The 18,391-nt window shown below is 34.3% G+C and overlaps 5 protein-coding genes and 1 pseudogene across 6 annotated transcripts; 3 read left to right on the forward strand and 3 right to left on the reverse strand.

Moving 5' to 3' along the window:
- Positions 1–1,662: 1,662 nt before the first annotated feature.
- On the forward strand, positions 1,663–2,077 carry AT3G28310 (hypothetical protein (DUF677); the record flags this gene model as incomplete). The annotated part of the gene is made up of 2 exons (NM_113750.1): positions 1,663–1,851; positions 1,955–2,077. The coding sequence occupies 2 exons, from the start codon at positions 1,663–1,665 to the stop codon at positions 2,075–2,077; spliced, it is 312 nt and encodes a 103-aa protein (NP_189471.1).
- Positions 2,078–2,188: 111 nt separating this feature from the next.
- AT3G28315 lies at positions 2,189–6,190 on the reverse strand (annotated as a pseudogene; the record flags this gene model as incomplete). Its single annotated transcript has 1 exon — positions 2,189–6,190.
- A 342-nt stretch (positions 6,191–6,532) lies between these two features.
- On the forward strand, positions 6,533–7,486 carry AT3G28320 (uncharacterized protein; the record flags this gene model as incomplete). Its single annotated transcript, NM_113751.3, has 1 exon — positions 6,533–7,486. A coding segment is annotated over one exon (954 nt), but the record flags the coding sequence as incomplete, so codon positions are not given.
- A 3,781-nt stretch (positions 7,487–11,267) lies between these two features.
- AT3G28330 (F-box family protein-like protein) lies at positions 11,268–12,461 on the reverse strand (the record flags this gene model as incomplete). The annotated part of the gene is made up of 1 exon (NM_001338950.1): positions 11,268–12,461. The coding sequence occupies one exon, from the start codon at positions 12,459–12,461 to the stop codon at positions 11,268–11,270; it is 1,194 nt and encodes a 397-aa protein (NP_001319664.1).
- A 392-nt stretch (positions 12,462–12,853) lies between these two features.
- Positions 12,854–13,717, forward strand: AT3G28335 (uncharacterized protein; the record flags this gene model as incomplete). The annotated part of the gene is made up of 3 exons (NM_001338951.1): positions 12,854–12,886; positions 13,146–13,472; positions 13,697–13,717. The coding sequence occupies 3 exons, from the start codon at positions 12,854–12,856 to the stop codon at positions 13,715–13,717; spliced, it is 381 nt and encodes a 126-aa protein (NP_001326494.1).
- On the reverse strand, positions 13,649–15,387 carry GATL10 (galacturonosyltransferase-like 10). Its single transcript, NM_113753.5, has one exon. It carries the CDS (start codon positions 15,193–15,195, stop codon positions 14,098–14,100), a length of 1,098 nt encoding a protein of 365 aa, NP_189474.2. The 5' UTR covers positions 15,196–15,387; the 3' UTR covers positions 13,649–14,097.
- Between the last annotated feature and the right edge of the window lie 3,004 nt (positions 15,388–18,391).

The following is an 18,391-nucleotide window of genomic DNA, read 5'->3' on the forward strand; positions in this document are numbered from 1 at the left end:
TTTATAATTTGGTAACAGATAGATATTTAAATATTTGGTATATTTTGCTTCAACTTAGGAAATCTTTGATGACCCGTCTTTAGATCCAATAAGCCATATAATTAAGAAATGAATATTGTCGTTAAATGATTTTGGTAACCTTAATGACGTCATTAAAAGATTTTTTTCTGATTAAATTTTTCTATTGGCATTGTCATGTAATTAATTACGTTATAAATGTCATTTATACCTACAATATACCTACAATAGATTAATGTATTAATGACGTCATTAAAAGATTTTTTCCTATTAAATTTTTCTATTGGCATTGTCATGTAATTAATTACGTTATAAATGTCATTTATACCTACAATATACCTACAATAGATTAATGTATTAATGACGTCATTAATTAATGTATTTTTCTATTGTCATAAATTAATGTATTTTTTTATTGGCATTTGTCATGTAATTAATTACAAAAATATTACCATCAATATTTTTAAGCGAAAATTACGATAAAAAGACACAACTGAAAAAAGCTAACCGCCAATATTTCAAAGGAAGGTTATAATGAAAAGACACACAAAAAAAAATTGTCAATATTTTAACGGAAATTTCCGATTAAAAAAAACGAAAAAAATAACCGCTAACAAAAAATATAGCCGTTAATATTTTAGCAAAAAGTTGCGCTAAAAGGACATAACTAAAACAATAACCGTCAATATTTTAACTGAAAATTTTGTTTTAAAGACACAACCGAGAAAATAATTATCTATATTTTAACAGAAAAATGCGATAAAAAGACACAAACAAAAAAGTAAACGTTAATATTTTAACAGAAAGTTACGATTAATAGACACAATCGAAAAAGTAACCGTCAAGGAAAAAAAGTAATCGTTATTATTTTAACGAAGAGTTGCTGTCAAAAAAACACCACTGAAAAAATAACTGTCAATATTTTAACGAAAAATTGAGTTAAAAAGACATAATCTTTCAGAAGTGAAAAAGGCATTGATTAAGATTTCTATCACTATTAAATTTTATCGATTTATGTCATTATTTACATTATCCTCAAATACTAACATGAAGGCAAAAAAATACAGACTATATGCAACGTACAACTTTGATTTTGGGGATATATAGACATTTATTGAGGTCATAGTTGTAACTAGCCAACACGGTTTCTCCAATATTTTCCTATAAATACTTGTAGATCACTAACCTAACCAATCATTCAAACTTCAACTCTAGCTAATCCTTGAAACTCGATATAACCTCTTGTATTCTGATCAATATTTTGGTAACTTTTTCTCTCTTAAACTCTTAGCTCATTTTTATTCATGTATATATATTATATATATATATATTCGTATTTCTGAGAAGTGATAAGAATATCAATTTTTAGCCAATTTTTTATATGTAAATATATATGTTTAATATTTTTTTGTGTGTTGAAGCTATTTTCTATTTATTATCAGAATTTCCTTTTTATTCATGAGTTTTTAGATGTAACTGTATCTTTTTCTCTGTACTGTGCTGAATATTATATAAGTGGCTAATCAAAAAAAAAAAAAAAAGTTGTTTTTAAAATATCTTATTTAGGAAGCTCGCTGTATGCAAAACTCTGTCCTAAATCTCTTTTACATTTTCTTGATATTTTTCCTTTCAGTAATATACTCAATGGCATTCTCCAAAGATAAGACGTCGAGGTACTCAGAACACGTGGATGCTTACAGAGCCGCCTGTGGACACCACCCAGACCTCAAATCCTTTGATTCTAAGATTCAGCAGCGAACCTCCAATCTGATAGACTCGCTCACCGTTGAAGCCAAGACAGGGTCGGTGTCCCCACACGCGGTACACAAGGAGGTCATTGATATTGTTTTCTAATCTCAATTTGAAACAGAGTATGCAAGAAACAGAGACTGAAAACTTCTTACTTCAATTGACTTCAGTGATAGTCTTTAAATAGACCTTACAAGATAATCAAACTGCAGCTCCTAAACTTAAGCTACTAGCTAAACGCCCGAGTCTTTCTCCGACAAAGGAGCTGACTTATTCAAAAACGAAAACAGAACAAAACACAGCAACTTGAAAACGAAAGATGCGTAACTAAACCCGTAGGCCCAAACTCCACAGGCCCAAACTCATTGGACCTTTATTCTTCATTCCCTCCCTTAAACTGAAACTCCTTCTCTTCAGTTTACTCTTCTCTAATCCTTACTCCCATTCTTTCACGAAGATCCTCGAACACGTCTCGTTTCACAGCCTTGGTCATGATGTCTGCAATTTGGTCTGCAGTAGCACAGTAATCAAGCCTGATAGTTCCTTCTTTCACCAGTTCTCTAAGAAAATGATACCTCACATGAATGTGTTTGCTCCTTCCGTGAAGCACAGGATTTCTTGACAACTTTATAGTGGAACTGTTGTCACAGAACACAAGTGTACCTTCTTCTTGTCTGCAACCAATCTCTTCTAACACATTTCTGAGCCATATCGCTTCACAAGCACCAAAAGCAGCCGACACGAACTCAGCTTCTGTTGTTGATAAAGTCACGATGGGCTGTTTCTTTGATGCCCAAGCAATTGCTCCTCCTCCTAACATGAACACAAACCCGGACGTACTCTTCCTGTCATCAACATCACCAGCGTAATCACTGTCAACAAACCCGACCAGCTCTGCAACTCTCCCACGTTTATACTGAATTCCGTAACCTTGAGTTCCCTTCACATATCTCAAGATTCTCTTCACCGCAAGCATGTGCAGCTCAGTTGGACTTTCCATGTACCTACTGACTAGATTTACAGAATAAATCAAGTCTGGTCGTGTAGTGGTTAGGTACCTCAAGCTCCCAATGAGTTGTTTATACTTGGTTGAATCTACTAGTTCACCAGCTCCTTCCTTGGTTAATTTCTGTCCTGGCACAATTGGATTCTTGACCGGGTTGCAATCTTCCATTCCATACGTTTTGAGAATCTCTGCAGCATATTTCCTTTGGTTAATGAAAATACCTGTTTCATCTTGAATAACTTCCACTCCCAAGAAATATTTCATTCTTCCCAAGTCAGTCATTGAGAATTCCTCCATCATCGATGTCTTGAACTTCTCAATCATATCCATTGAACTTCCTGTGTAAATGAGATCATCCACATAAACACTGACAACCAAAACATCACTTCTCTCCTGCTTCACGAACAGAGTATGCTCACAGTAGCACTTTTCAAACCCTTCCTTGATAAAGTAACCCTCTATGCGGCTATACCATGCTCTCGGGGCCTGTTTTAGTCCATATAGGGCTTTCTTAAGCTTGTATACCTTGTTGGATTCTTCTTCAACTTTGAATCCCTGAGGTTGCTCAACGAAAACGTCCTCCTTCAAGTCTCCATGAAGGAAGGCACTCTTTACATCAAGTTGAAAGACTCTCCAATCTCTCTCTGCTGCTAAGGCGAGTATTAACCGGATTGTGTCCTACTTAGCCACTGGCGCAAATACCTCATGAAAGTCGACTCCGTATCTCTGATGGTACCCTTTTGCGACCAGTCTTGCCTTAAATTTGTCGATTTCTCCTTTCTCATTGAACTTGGTTTTGAAGATCCACTTCAACCCAATCACTTTTCCTTCTTCCGGCAGCTCAACCAGTTCCCATGTGTTATTTTCTTTTATTGAGGCGATCTCAGCTTCCATAGCCTTTCTCCATACCTCCATCTGAACCGCTTCTTCAAAGTTTCCTGGATCTTCTGGTCCAACAAACATCGCAAACAACTCATCTTCTTCTTCTGCTATTAGAACCTTTGCGTTTCCGATGACATAATCTTTCATCCAAATAGGTGGTTGTCTCTGTCTAGCAGCTCCTGTTTCAACAGACGGCAAATTTTGATTTTGATGAGCTTCTTCTTCTACTACTTCTTCTTCTGATTCCGCTTGTTCTTGTTGCTCAGGTTGATCTGCTTCTGTACCCTCTTCCCCTGCAGGTTCTTTAACAGAATCTTCCCAAACAAGCTCTTGTTCCAGCAATTTATCTTCCCATTCCCAGCCTCTGGTTTCATCAAAGTGAACATCTCTGCTAATCAAGATTTTTCCTGTAGCAGGATCATATAAACGATACGCCTTAGATTCCTTGCTTACTCCAAACATTACACACTTGATACTCTTCTCATCAAGCTTGATTCTTCTCTGGTACGGTACCAAAGCATATGCTAAGCAACCAAAAATTCTCAAGTGCTCTACCGATGGCTTCCAATTACTCCACTTCTCTTCTGGTGTTATCTCCTTTAGAGCCTTTGACGGACTTCGATTCAGTATGTACACTGCGTACTGAACCGCTTCAGGCCAGAACTTTCTTGGTACAAACATCTCCATCAGCATACATCGCGTCATGTTCATCACACTCCGATTCTTTCTCTCTGCGACGCCGTTCTGTTGTGGCGTGTAAGCTGCTGTGAGCTGTCTCTTGATTCCAAATTCTTTGCAGTACTCCTCAAACTCCTTTGAGTTATACTCTCCTCCTCTATCTGATCTCAAACAGACCACCTTTTGACCAGATTCTCTTTCAGTTTCAGCTTTAAATTCCTTGAAGGCCTGAAATGCTTCCGACTTCTCGGACAACAGATAGGTCCAACACTTTCTACTGAAATCATCAATAAAGTTAAGGATATACCTTTTCCCGCTGGCCGATACAGGGTTTATTGGTCCACATATGTCTGTGTGAACAAGCTGCAGGACCTGAGTCGATTTCCACATGCTCTCTTTCGGAATAGACTCTCTGATCTGTTTTCCCTTTAGACAAATTTCGCATGTCACATCTTTGTCTCCATGAGTGAGCTTTGGTAAACCCTTTACCATTTCCTTTTCTGCAAGTGATCTTAAGCCATGGTGATTAAGATGCCCGAATCTCTTGTGCCATAAATTGTCTTGAGCTTCGATCACTTGAAGACACCTTTTTCCTTCAGTCTCTCTAGCCTCTCTAACAGTTGCAACAATAGCAAACATGCGATTCTTTGTCATGGTTGAGTGCATCACCATTCTCTGTTCCAACTTATGCCACACTTCACACACATCGTCCTCAATTATAAATCTCAACCCCTTTTGTTGCAGCTGCCCAACACTAAGGAGATTGTTCTTCAGCCCCGGAACAAAGTACACGTCCGAGATTACTTGGTTTCTTCCGTCAACTTCAAGTCTCAGCTTTCCTCTTCCTTCCACAGTCATTTTCCGGTCATCTCCCAGCCTTACATTCTGCTTGAAGTCATGGTCCAACTCGATGAACCATTCTTTGACACCACACATGTGATTGCTGCATCCGGAATCGAGAAACCAAACATGTTTCTCTTCTTCACCAATATGTTCTACATGCGCCATGAGAAGCAAATCTTCCTCCATCTCTATGTAATTTGCTTCTTTCTCCCAGCTTGGACATTCTGCCTTGAAGTGTCCCATTTTGTGACATTTGAAACACTCCACCGTGTCTCTATTCACATGGCCACGTCCTCTTCCTTGATAACCTCCTCTTCCTCTTCCTCGGTTTGGACTTCCTCCTCTACCTCTTCCACCATCCGGTCTCCATTGTGTCTCAGCTTTTAAGACTTTATCTTCTACATCATGTCTTCTTAAATTCTGCTCATGAACCATCAACGAGCTTTGCAGACCATCTACTGTCATCATCTTGATGTCATTTGATTCTTCTATGGCACATACAACGTATGTGAATTTCTCCACCAGAGTTCGCAAGATCTTCTCTACCACCTTAGAATCTGGCATGTCTTCACTCAGATTTCTCATATCATTGGTGACTTCCATCACTCTAGAGAAATACCCGGTGATTGTTTCTCCCAGCTTCATCTCAAGAATCTCAAAGCTCCTGCGTAATCTCTGCAGTTGTGCGCTTTGAACTCGATCGTTTCCTTGGTATTTCCTCTTCATGGACTCCCACAAATCCTTAGACGTTTCCTTCTGCAAGATTGTCTTGAGGATTGTTTTATCTATTGACGCAAATAGATAGTTCTTCACTTTGTGATCTTTCACCGTCTTCTCCGCCAGCTCCGTCCTCTGCGGTCCGGTGAGAATCACGTTTCTCTCCGTCCTTGGGATTCCCGTCTCGATGATATCCCACCACTCCTTTGATCTTATCAGATTCTCCATGAGCATAGCCCAATGCTCATAGTCACCGTCGAATTTTGGTATGATCACAGACTCTTTTTCACTCATGATGTTTTTCTCTCTCGTACCAAGCTCGTGACAAGCTCTGATACCACTTATTGTTTTCTAATCTCAATTTGAAACAGAGTATGCAAGAAACAGAGACTGAAAACTTCTTACTTCAATTGACTTCAGTGATAGTCTTTAAATAGACCTTACAAGATAATCAAACTGCAGCTCCTAAACTTAAGCTACTAGCTAAACGCCCGAGTCTTTCTCCGACAAAGGAGCTGACTTATTCAAAAACGAAAACAGAACAAAACACAGCAACTTGAAAACGAAAGATGCGTAACTAAACCCGTAGGCCCAAACTCCACAGGCCCAAACTCATTGGACCTTTATTCTTCAATTGAGCACCTAGTTGAAGTAAGCAAAGCGGTAGCAGACGTCATTACTGAATGCGGAGAAGAAGTGTGGGAGAACGGAACTCTACAATCTCTGGTCAAGGACTATTTTAACAGTACCATGGAGACTTTGAAGATTTTCGAGACTGTAACGCAATGCGTCCATGAAGCAAAAAGGGGCCAACGTTACATTAAAGCGGCCGTGGCACAGTTTAAAAAAGACTCGGAAGAAAAGGATGTTGGTGTCAAAAAGAAGAGGTATGGGAAAACCTTGGAGGAGCTGATGAAGTTTAAAGCCATGGGAAATCCTTTTGATGACGGCCTGCTCAAGACTCAGTTCGAGTTGATGAACAAACAGCAGGAATCTCTTTTTGATAGAGTGACTGAGACTAAAGAAAGGATTGCTAAGGAAATTGAAGAGGTTCAGAAAAGAATTAGTAATGTAAACACAGCGACTATAGTTTCGCACGTGGTTTTTGGCGCTGCGGCTTTCGGTTACGCCGCCGGATGTATAGCTCTAATGTGTACAGGCGTGGGTGCCCCTCTGGGCGCTGGAATGGTTACATTATTACCAGTGATTGTGGTGCAATGGGTGGGTGTCAATTATGTCTTGAATAACAGTTTAGAAGCTCTTCAGAAACAGCTTAAAGCTCTGAACAAGGTGAAACCTATACCAGAAAGGATAACTGAGGGTATGGAAGCCGACAAAGAAGGTATGAAGTCCGTACCTGAACAAGTCGACGAGCTAAAAGATCAGATCTCGTCTCTGTTGCAAACTGTGGATGATGCTATTGGGAGTGAAGGAGATGAGGTGGACGTGAAACTAGACATGGAAAGCCTCGAGGATGATGTGAAGACATTAACAACGAAAATCACGGAGGTTTGTGAAACTGTGGCTAAATATAGCAAAATTATCAAAGAGGCGAGACTTCACGTTTTGGAGAAGATCACTGGTACTGGATAATAAACTTCATCGATGTTTGATGGAACCGAAGCACCACGGCGCAGAACATCAAACAGAAGCAGAGTACCAAACCGGAAAATACAGTCTCATACTTTTAAGTTTTTCTGTTTCAAAATAAGAGATGACTGGCTCTTCCTCCTCTTGTTGAGGAAACCATCTTCTCCACTTTTTTGCTTCTTGTAATGTTTCTCTATTTAATATGTATTCTCAATTGCCAAACAAAATTTCTTGTTCTTATTATCTTTCAGTTTTCATACTTGCTCTGTTTCCTCAGGCTTTGAAAAAAACCAAAGCTATTATTTGGTGGTATCAGAGCATTAGTGCTTGGTTCAAAATTTCGTTTCGCTCTCTATCCATTAAACCACACTATTCCACCCAAAAGAAAATCAAAGAAATCAATTGTGTTGCCACTGACTCCACCAGTCGAGTCAATGGCTAACTCTATAAACCGGCTAAAGGAGATGATGACACACATTCGACTAAAGGAGATCATTAGGCAATTATTACATATTTGCCTAGCTAGGTTACTTGGTCGCTACTCTGTTCTAATCATATATATATAGTATGTAATCTCTTGCTTGTGAAGAAGCCATCATGTTTGATGAAAAGACCACCGACCAAACTGCTCTCCAAATTTCAGCAGTCACATCGAACCCGATGATCGAGATCCAGAGGCGGACAATCTCACCTTACGATCTACTGAATCGTTCTACAACGTGCGTGGGAATTGTGCTTCTGGTCCAATTGTTCATGACAATTTTTGATGTAGAGAATCGTGTTTATGATAATTATATACGTTAAGTAGAAGCATTTTGAGTATTTGACTGGTTTGATAAAACGCATTTATGTAGTTTTGGTTAAAGAACAAATTGAACTTCATGTAAATAAAATATTCTATTAATCTTGCTTATTCCTATGCATATCTGAGTAAAAAAAACTAAACAAAGTTGATCTTCTCATTTTATGGATATAGAAAATATGATTTGATTTTATTTAGTGTGTTCATGCCATGAAATACAAAAAATATTAAATAGCTATATGTTGATCATGTTTAATCATGCAATTAATAATGTTAATCATGAATAATCATGTAGCTATTTATGATTTAACATATATTGACAAATAGATATGCAAATAAGAAGGAAAAATATATTGAGTCATGTGTTTATGGATATGTGTTCATTGAACCATTATCAAATCTAGTGTTAGATTTGTTTCGATTTGCGAAATAATATAGAGATATTTGGAAAATCTGTGTATTCTTGTTAGTTCGATGTATATCAATTAGATGATATAATGTGAAATTTACTCCGCGCTACACCGTTAGTTGATTTTTTTGTAACTAAAATTCGAATTTTAAGTTATAGTTGTTTTGTAATTATTGTTTCTTTTGTTTAGTGTTTAAGATTATATAATTATGTTAAAATTGTTAATTCTAAGATTTCACTCGTAGATTATCGTCTCATATAAATATCAACCTAAACACGTTCTTATTCCAAAAAATTAAATATTATTTTTGTTATTTTTAAATATTCTTTTGTAATATGTTAATAAATCGAGGGATTGACCTGTGGTAGATCTTGGATTAATATATTTAAAAATAATTTATCATTTATAAATTTATGATATTGTAGTATATAAAACCAATTTTTGGTGTATACCTTACAATAATTGTATAAAGTATATTTTAAAATTCAAAATTTGTATAAATTGATATTGCAACCTCATGAAATTGTAGTGATTTACCTGTAGGGTACCACGGGATAAATTTTATTTTATTTTTTTATAAACTTATTAATTTGTTGATTATAGTTAAAAATAAAAAATAAATTCAGTTATATTTGTTTTGTTTATGGTTTCAGATTGTATAACTATATTTTTGAATTTTAATTCCATGATTTTATCTGTGGTATAATATTGACCAACACCCCGCTAGTTTCTTGTAATCTAGTGTTGACACTAAAAGAAAAATCGATAAGAATACGTATAAATGAATAGTAAAATTAGGAGATAAACATCATTAGAACATGAAGTAATTTACTTATGAATCTCTATCTATTTTTTAAAAGAATCAATATTCTATATTAATGGTGAGACAATGTGAATGTATGCATAACATTTATAAAAGATAGATTGTACGCAAAATTAGATTTTAATTTGGATTCAATCTTTTAATATATTTTTTAATTTTAGCTTTATTGAAAAAAACTAATCTGAATTTTTAAATTTAGGATGACAAAAAAAAAATTTTAAACTCTAAAAATTTACTATGATCTCAACGATTTTGGTATTTTTTTAAATTAAACTTATCCTTATGCATTATCGCAAATATGGTAGTCATTATTGTTCGAATACAATTAATCATCTGTCAAAAAATCATATTACTAATTGTTCCAAAAAAAAAAGTCATATAAATTTCAAAGAAAAAAAAATAATATAGGTGTGAATCAATATTTTCTCATTTTTAATATTTGCATTAAAAATTAAAAAATTTGGTATTTAAACTTTGTTTTACTGTTTAAAAAAAAGAAATAATCGAATCTAGAAGAATGAATATTCCAAAAGCTTGTAACTATTATAATACGTTTAAAAATATATTTCCTTTTATATGATTCAAATTTAGCTTAGTGATATATTTTTAAAATAATGAAAATTACATGTTTAAAAAAATACTTTTAAAGTTTATATCATTTAAATTTTAAATACTTTAATCTATACTGAAACTATTTTGTAGATAATTACAAATCTAAATTCCAAAAATTCTCTTTTGAATATGCTAAATCATAATTTAAAATCATTTTTTATGTGTACTAATGAGAAACAATTAACATAGTTTTGTTAAAGAAATTGTATAAAATCTAAACTAAATGATAATTTGTTATTAAATTAGATTGAAGTTTCCAAATTATCTAATAACATATTACCAAAATAAATAAGTTTACATATATACAATTCGAATTAAAATAGCTTGATATGTTATGGAAACGTTTTTAAATGATTTCCGAAAATATTGGGTAGTTATTAATTTATTGATTTAATTCAATTTTCTTTAAAAAGAAAATCTAAGATATTTATTTAGTTGTAGTAGTTGTTAATTTACTAAATTACCCATGCAAAAATTCATTTATTATTTTTAAACTATCCTTACAATGTTGTAATTCACACAATGCTTCCCAATTAATAGTATAGATTTATGTCTGCCAACCACATGTTAATTTACTGTTTCGTTGAAATCATTGGATTACCCATAAGGCCATAACATTAGAGCTAGATCAGGCTACGTAGTTAGAAAAAAGACTTTATACTCAATGAGCCATACCATTTCTTTGTGTAATCCTCTTGACGGTATGTCTTTCAATAATGGTTTGATCAATCAGAGTTTGTAATACCTTGAATAAGTGAGAAGATGTAAATAAAATAATTGGTGATTAAAATAAGATTGTATTTTAGGAACAATCAGGTTTATTCTCTATTTTTGCTAAGAAAAATTTTATTCTGTTATGTTGTTCAGCGCGGGAGTATATTTGAGAATTCATTTCCCAATTGCGAGAATTAGAAAACTTGTAACCGTGAATATTCAAAGATTATTACGATTTTAAAAACTTTTATTGCAAATTTATAGACATGTTTTCTATATACATCTGTCTAGCTTTTCTTTGCAGAATAAAAACGAACTTATATTGCAAAACGCGGTAAGGAAAGCACTCAAAAGAAAACTATGCATCATCCTACAACTTCTTCCTACAGATAAGGAACAAAGAAAGTCTTACAAATATTAGATTTAAACACTCCTCACCGTGCTAGGGAACGGATGCATCCACTGTGGGAGAACGAACGAGGCAAAGTTTGATTCTAAGATGTATGTCATATCTCTCGGGCAATCAACGGAATTCAGAATGCGACCCGCGCTGCTATGTTCCACATCCTTGTGGAGCACAATGTCTCCATTGTGTAAGTTAATAGATAACAAGCATTTGCGACTCCAAAGGTAGACTGTTTTAGCATCAAAAGGGTCTGTTCCCAACGGAATATAATCGAAACCAGTCTTAATAGAATCCAAAGATATTTCGAATACTAGTCGCCATTGCCAGCTCTCTAGCCTCCATACACATAACTTGTCCTCTAAATTACCATCAACTTTTGGTATAGAGAATATGTTCATATACATGAGACATCCTTGAGAAGTTGTGCAAGTTCTTCTGAATTTCGGAACTTTATCTAAATCAGGAAATGGCGTAGCGCGGCATCGATCAGAGCGGCTATCAACAACATAGAAATCGATGGATACAATGAAATCTTGATACTCGGAACCGTGGGCGAGCCAGTAAAGACTTCCGTTCAAGCTAATGGGATTGTTAAACTCTTGAGATATATAGCTGAAAGGAAAAGTGTCACTGTTGAGACTCCACAAGCCTGTCTCAGATGAATATATGAGGAAAGTGAAGTTAGGTTTCAACAGAACAACTTTGTAACCTAAAACGACGCCATTCTCAACTCTTGTAGCTATTCCCAAAATCCAGAAACAATCCAGTTTCTGTGAAGGAAGAATCTCTACGCATTGCCTAGAAACAGGATTAGCTACGTAGAAAGACTGACTTGACACTCGATGAACCAATATCAATCCAACATCCGTGTAAGACACGACTCTAGCTTCATTATAGTTCTCGAATTTGTCGGTAAGGAAGGAAGAGATGTAATAACCGAGAGAATGGTTAAGATTCCAATTGTCAGATCCATAGTGAGACATGATCTCTGTCTCACAACCTCTACACATGAGTGACCATGAAGAATGATGAGAGTTTTGGTGTAGAGATTGGAAAAGGTCGCGGAAACACCGAGACTCAATGATTGATTTCCATACCTTGCAAACCAGTTTTGGAGTGGTGATGATGCTCTTTAGTGGTAATCTCGCAAGTATAATCTCCCATAGATCCTCTGTGAGAAAATCCATATCCTTCTTTTTTTGTCTCTCCATGAATTGGATTAGGTTTTTTTTTTTTGTGCGTGCTCGATTAGGGTTTCACTCGATTTTGTAGGGATGTTAAATAGGGTTTTCCGGCCCAACCCGGCCCTATTTATTTAAAGTCCAATCCTAAGTAAACCCTAACCCTTTTTAAGCCTAAAAAAGTTTAAAATAGGGTTGAGCCCTATTTAAGCCCTTTCTAGATTTAAAGTGCTTTTTTATAGTTAAAAGAGAAAAGTTTTTCCAACAAAAACAATTATAAGTTAACAACACTATTGTTTTATTATCAAATGGAAACACTATAACACCACAACATATAAAACAATTTTTTCTCTCATTTTGCTTAAATATAAAACATTCTTACCCATATTACAAATCCAAAAGAAACTGAGCAATTCTTTCCAATGGCTACAAATCCATACTGCATAACAAAATCGGTTTTTGTGTATATTGGGAACGATACACTCTTTTTTATTTGCTCAAAATGTAATTCCCACATTACACAGTTAACTATTTAAGAGAAAAAGTCAATAAAAGCCCCAATTCTTTAGCTTCGCTAGAGAAAGAAAAAAAGGGTAAATTAAGTGAATAACTATATTTGTTAAAGTTATTAAATAACTTAACACTATAATATGCATAATTCAATGACTAACACATATGGGGTATTTAATTACAACTCACTCCTTCCGGCAATAGAGTGGCTCCGGCGACGGTGGTGGCTACGGCGACGGAGGTGGTTCCGGCGACAGCGGTTGCTCTGGTGACGATGGTAGCTCCGGCGACGATAGTGGCTCTAGTGACGATGGAGGCTCCGGTGACAATGGGAACCCCGACGATGGGGTGGTGACTCCGGTGATGGCACTCGTTCCGGTAAGGGTTGTAGCTCCACCGGCGGTGGTGGTGGTGATGACGGCGGCATCGGCGGTGATGATGACGGCGGCATCGGCGGTGATGATGACGGCGGCGACGGTGGTAGTGGTAGTGATGACGGCGGCGACGGTGATGACGGAGATGATTGTGGTGGTAAGAAACAGGTATAATAGCAAATATTGTAGAAAATATACTGAATATCATCCATTTTTTTATTTTGGTTAGTTAGTAAATTATTAAATTTTTGTTGGTTATTGATACAAATTTTCCAAGAAAAAAAGTTCTATTAACCACAAAAAGCTCCAAATATCGTTGCAAAATCATATTATAGTTTCTACTTGGCATTTTTAATGAAAAAACCCCTCAAGTATCCGCAGATCTCTCCTCTTACTAACTAGTTTTGTATTTTGGTAAACATATTTTTAATGAAACAAAACAAAATACATGATCCAATTATACTTATTTAGAGTTAACTAGGTTGATAGCATATATATGAAAATGTATTTAGATAAATAAAAATCTGTTTGCTATTTTCTTAAATATAGGTATGTGATTTGGAATAGAACACATATAATATAAGCTTATTTTTATTCACACAACTCATGATTCATGAGGCAAAGAATACTTAAGCCGAATGAAGATCAATAATCAATATCTTGAACAAAATCCTCGATGTATTTATGTTGTATGTACATTAAAAAAGGAATAACAAAAAACATAGAATCCATGTAATGAGTTCACAAAATTTACCATACCAAAACCCCAAAAAATGAATAAATCAAAGAATTTCTAACTCTTGATTGTATTGAAGATACTGCCTCTGTGACTTGTGAAGATCATAAGGAGCCCAAAGATAATCAATTGGACAAGGCTTACCATCATCAAGCCTAACCCATGGCTTCCCTTTACCACTCCAATGTATCAAACTAACCGGACCAGGATGCAAAGATCTACAACTACTCACAATGTTGTCTCCACCGAGACCGTGTTGGTTCCATTGATGATCAATAGCTTCAATATCACCACCAAACACTAGAAGAAACGGTGGTAAAGAACCCAATTCGTAGATTCTCTTATCTTCTTTCTGAATCTTCATCCAGTTTTCGATCTTTCTCGTGTAATCTCCTTCTCTCCATCGCTCTAAATCGATAACCATCACTCCTGTGTTGAAATAACAAGGAGTCTTGGAATCGAAGACACTCGAGAGTTTTTGATCGGACCAGAAACTATCTGTGAAGTATTTGGTGAAATTTGCGTGGCAATACTCTGGTGCACCGATTGTTCTTGACCCGGATAAAGAAATCTTCCATAGTTTCTGAATATCATCGACCACAATCACATCCGAATCGAGATAAATCACTCGACTAACACACGAAGAAAGAATCTCGGATAAGTAGCTTCTTGCGTAATTCAAAGGACTATCAAGAGCTTGTCTTATAGAAGAAGAGATTAGATTCTTGACCGTGGTTTCTTCAAAGGTATAGACTTTGAAACTCAAAGAAGGAAAAACAGAGGATAGGGTCTTGGCGAGGGAACCCTGACTTGTACCCGAAGCAATGAAGTGGAAGAAGATGTTTTCAGGGCAAGAAGTGTGTTTGAGGATGGAATGTACTGCAGATACCGTGCCACGCAAGTAAGCTGGATCTAGAGTCATAGCTATATGAACAGCTGATGGATCACAAGCTAACAAGAGTCTGTTTTTGGCTAAAACAGAGCAATCAAGACCGTTTTGATATGCTGGAGCTTCCATTAAATCTGAAGATGCATCGTCGAATGAATCAGGGAATAGTCGAATCGATTCAACGGTGAAGAAAGATGTGGAGATTATTGAGAAGATTATTATTAGTCTAGAGGCTAATCTTGAACCAGACATCATCAAGAGAACTTAATGGCTAAGATCTCAAAGCAGAGCTCTTTTTAAGGTTTGGTGTTTCTAAAGTGTCTAGAAAAAAAGTTTCTGGAATTTATGGACAAGAGAAAGAAAAAGAGAAAGGTCGACGAAGAAGACCAAGACAAAAAAGGAAACGCGGTTTTGTAAAGAAGAGAGTCAATTTACGCTCTTTTAAAACTCGTTTTCTTTTATTGTCACTATCATTGTTTTTTCTTAGATATTTTATTTTATTTCTAGAAACCCATAAAATTACTTTTTTTTTATTATCTCACAGTCAATGTATAACAAACATTGAATTTGAGACACTGCAAAAAAAGTGTATTGGTGAATATTGTTCATTGTATATGGTTGTAAAGATTAAGGATACATTTATGACCAGTTACATATGTACAAGTACAACATGTAGTTAATAATATTGACCGTTATATTAAAACTCTTAATGGCATATCTATTCACAAGATTTATTCGGAAAAAAAGAAGATTTAATCATTCGTTTTTTCATATATCTAGGACCGATCTTGACATTAATGGGGTCATAAATAAATAATTACGGTTTAGAGGCGTGATTATTTATGTAAAATTTGAGTTTTTATAGTTTCGAGAGCAAATGATCTATACATATTAACTCGTTAAATTTAGGGGGCAAGGGAAAGTTTTTAATTTTTAAATGTTTTTTGAGAATTTCGAGTTGGTCAATTTTTGGAGATGAAGATACTAAATAAACGATATATAAGTATAACCTATTTTTGTTTACAGAAATAAATGTTAGGTTTAACTAACTCATCATAGTCAATATTGACATAAAGTTTTATTAAATATTAAGTATGAAAGATTAACTAATAATTTAATTAAATGAATACGCATGTAAATGTAGACATTTCACGCATCGACATAAATGTTACATATAAAAGAAAAAGTATGTTAGGTTGTAGGAATCCAGCAATTTTAGAATATGGGTTGATAATGGTCCAATGAACACATGGTTCCATGTGCATCTCTACATATTACGATATACAATTATATATAACCTATTCACTATTGACTAACGCCCAAAAGATAATGATATATTTAAATGGTCAGCTCACATTCATTGGATACAATGCTACTTCTAATTAAAGAAATTATAGAAAGTGTTTGTGTTTACTCTATAAGCATGTGAGTATTCCTCGTTTGAATGGATTTTATTTGCAGGTTTTCACCCATTTCTATGACTAGAATTTGTTTGTTTCCCTAAGTAGAGTTTATTAATTTTCTCTTGTGATGACAATGGTATACAAATTGTAGCATCATTCCAAACAAATCTAACTCTTGCAAATTTATACAGGACGTCAGGACCCAGTATTTTATGTTATGAGACAGTTGGAATATTCACTTTTTAAAAATTGATCTCTTTGGATTAGCAAATTTTCTGAACTACTATTACTATTTATAGCATATACGAATTCCACATGAACAAATGTTCTCGGCTTCTAATAATATGAATGGAATTTATATATCTATATTTTTCTTCCTTTTCTAAACGATACAAATGAAGAATATAAATAAAATAATTTACAATTATGATAATTTTGTGGACAATAGAAAATAACAACGCACTAAAAGTTTACTTTAACCAGAACTAATCAACACAATTAGCGAGAACTTTATAATATTCATCATTTCATTAATTTGAACACTTGATATGAGAAAGACAATCAAAATTTTAAATTTGGAATATAATTATTCGTTTTTTGGTTTTACAGAAAGCAGCCACTATACTTTCACCTGTTTTTTTTTTTTGATTTTATGTTTAATCATGCAAACCTACTTTCTTAAAAATTGATTTTTTTTTTCTTTCTAAAAAGGTTACATTTTCTTATAATTGTTCATTAAAATTAAATCCACAAATAAGAAACAAAAATATTGTGTTATGTTTGAAGACAGCTGTATGTGCGGCTGTGGGCTGGAAATGTCATTATTCTTTTGTAATGCGTATATATATCTCACACTTTGGAATTATGTTAACCTAATTACAAAACTTCCTAACATTACCAATTCTAGCGGGTTCTTATTTAGAAGCAACTTAATGAAAAGAATCTTACGGTACATCTGTTACGAGTTGCTTTCAATAGTATTACACATAGTATGCAATTTTATACAGTATAATAGAGGCAATTCAGCTCAATTTATATAATTTTCTTATTAATTACTATAAAGGCTATAAATTTATTTCAATATAAATAATTGGTTAACCATTGAAATTCAACTATATCAAACCGACAATCGATTATTAAGATATGAAAATGAATATCTTATGTCGTGCGCTGGAGATTAAGACTTCTATAAGAACGAAAGTTCTTTTTCTTTTCGTGTGCTTTATACATTTGTGACTGAACCTATTAATAATAATAATCATATAAATTTAAGTGTATTTTTCCAAAAAATTAAACAATACAGTAGAGAAATAGAAACATTCATACGTGATTTTGTTTAACTATATAACTAAAATTCTATTTTAGAACTATGATTTTTTTTTTTTTTGTTACAATTTTCTTTTCCTACTCATTAAATTTGGATTTTTTTTCTTCTAATTACCACCATTATGCCATTTGCACGCACTCCCATGACCCATCTATAATGTATAGAGCAATATCCAACGTATGAAGATATGATGCAGTTTGTGAATCCAGATCATGAATTACAATGTTATTTTTGTTAGCAAATTAAATATTGCTAATCCAACAAGAATCGATCTCATGCTTGAGTTTTTTTTTTTTTTTTTTTTCTCACACCAGTATTTTACGATATCGACATGAAATGTTTTCTTAAAACATTTCCAAGAAAACATTTCCAATGTCTAACTCTATATTTTCCTCTATTTTAGAGTTGATTCTATTTTACAGGAAATATAGTTGATTTTTCTCCATTGTATGACTCTAAAATAGAGTTAACTATAAATAGAAGAAAAATGTAGAAATAACTCTATATATAGAGCAAAAAATAGCAATCTCTACACTTTACCTCTATTTTAGAGTCATACAATGGAGCAAAGTCAAGTATATTTCCTCTAAAATAGAGTCAACTAAAAATAGAAGAAAATATAGAGTTGAAAAAAATAGTAGATACTAATAATTTTTCTTGGAACTGCAAATCATTTGGATTTCAACTGAAACTTGAGGGTAAAATTGAATTGGGTTATGTA

The sequence above is a fragment of the Arabidopsis thaliana genome, chromosome 3, assembly GCF_000001735.4.
Source record: "Arabidopsis thaliana chromosome 3, partial sequence".
In the NCBI taxonomy this organism is placed as follows: Eukaryota; Viridiplantae; Streptophyta; class Magnoliopsida; order Brassicales; family Brassicaceae; genus Arabidopsis; species Arabidopsis thaliana.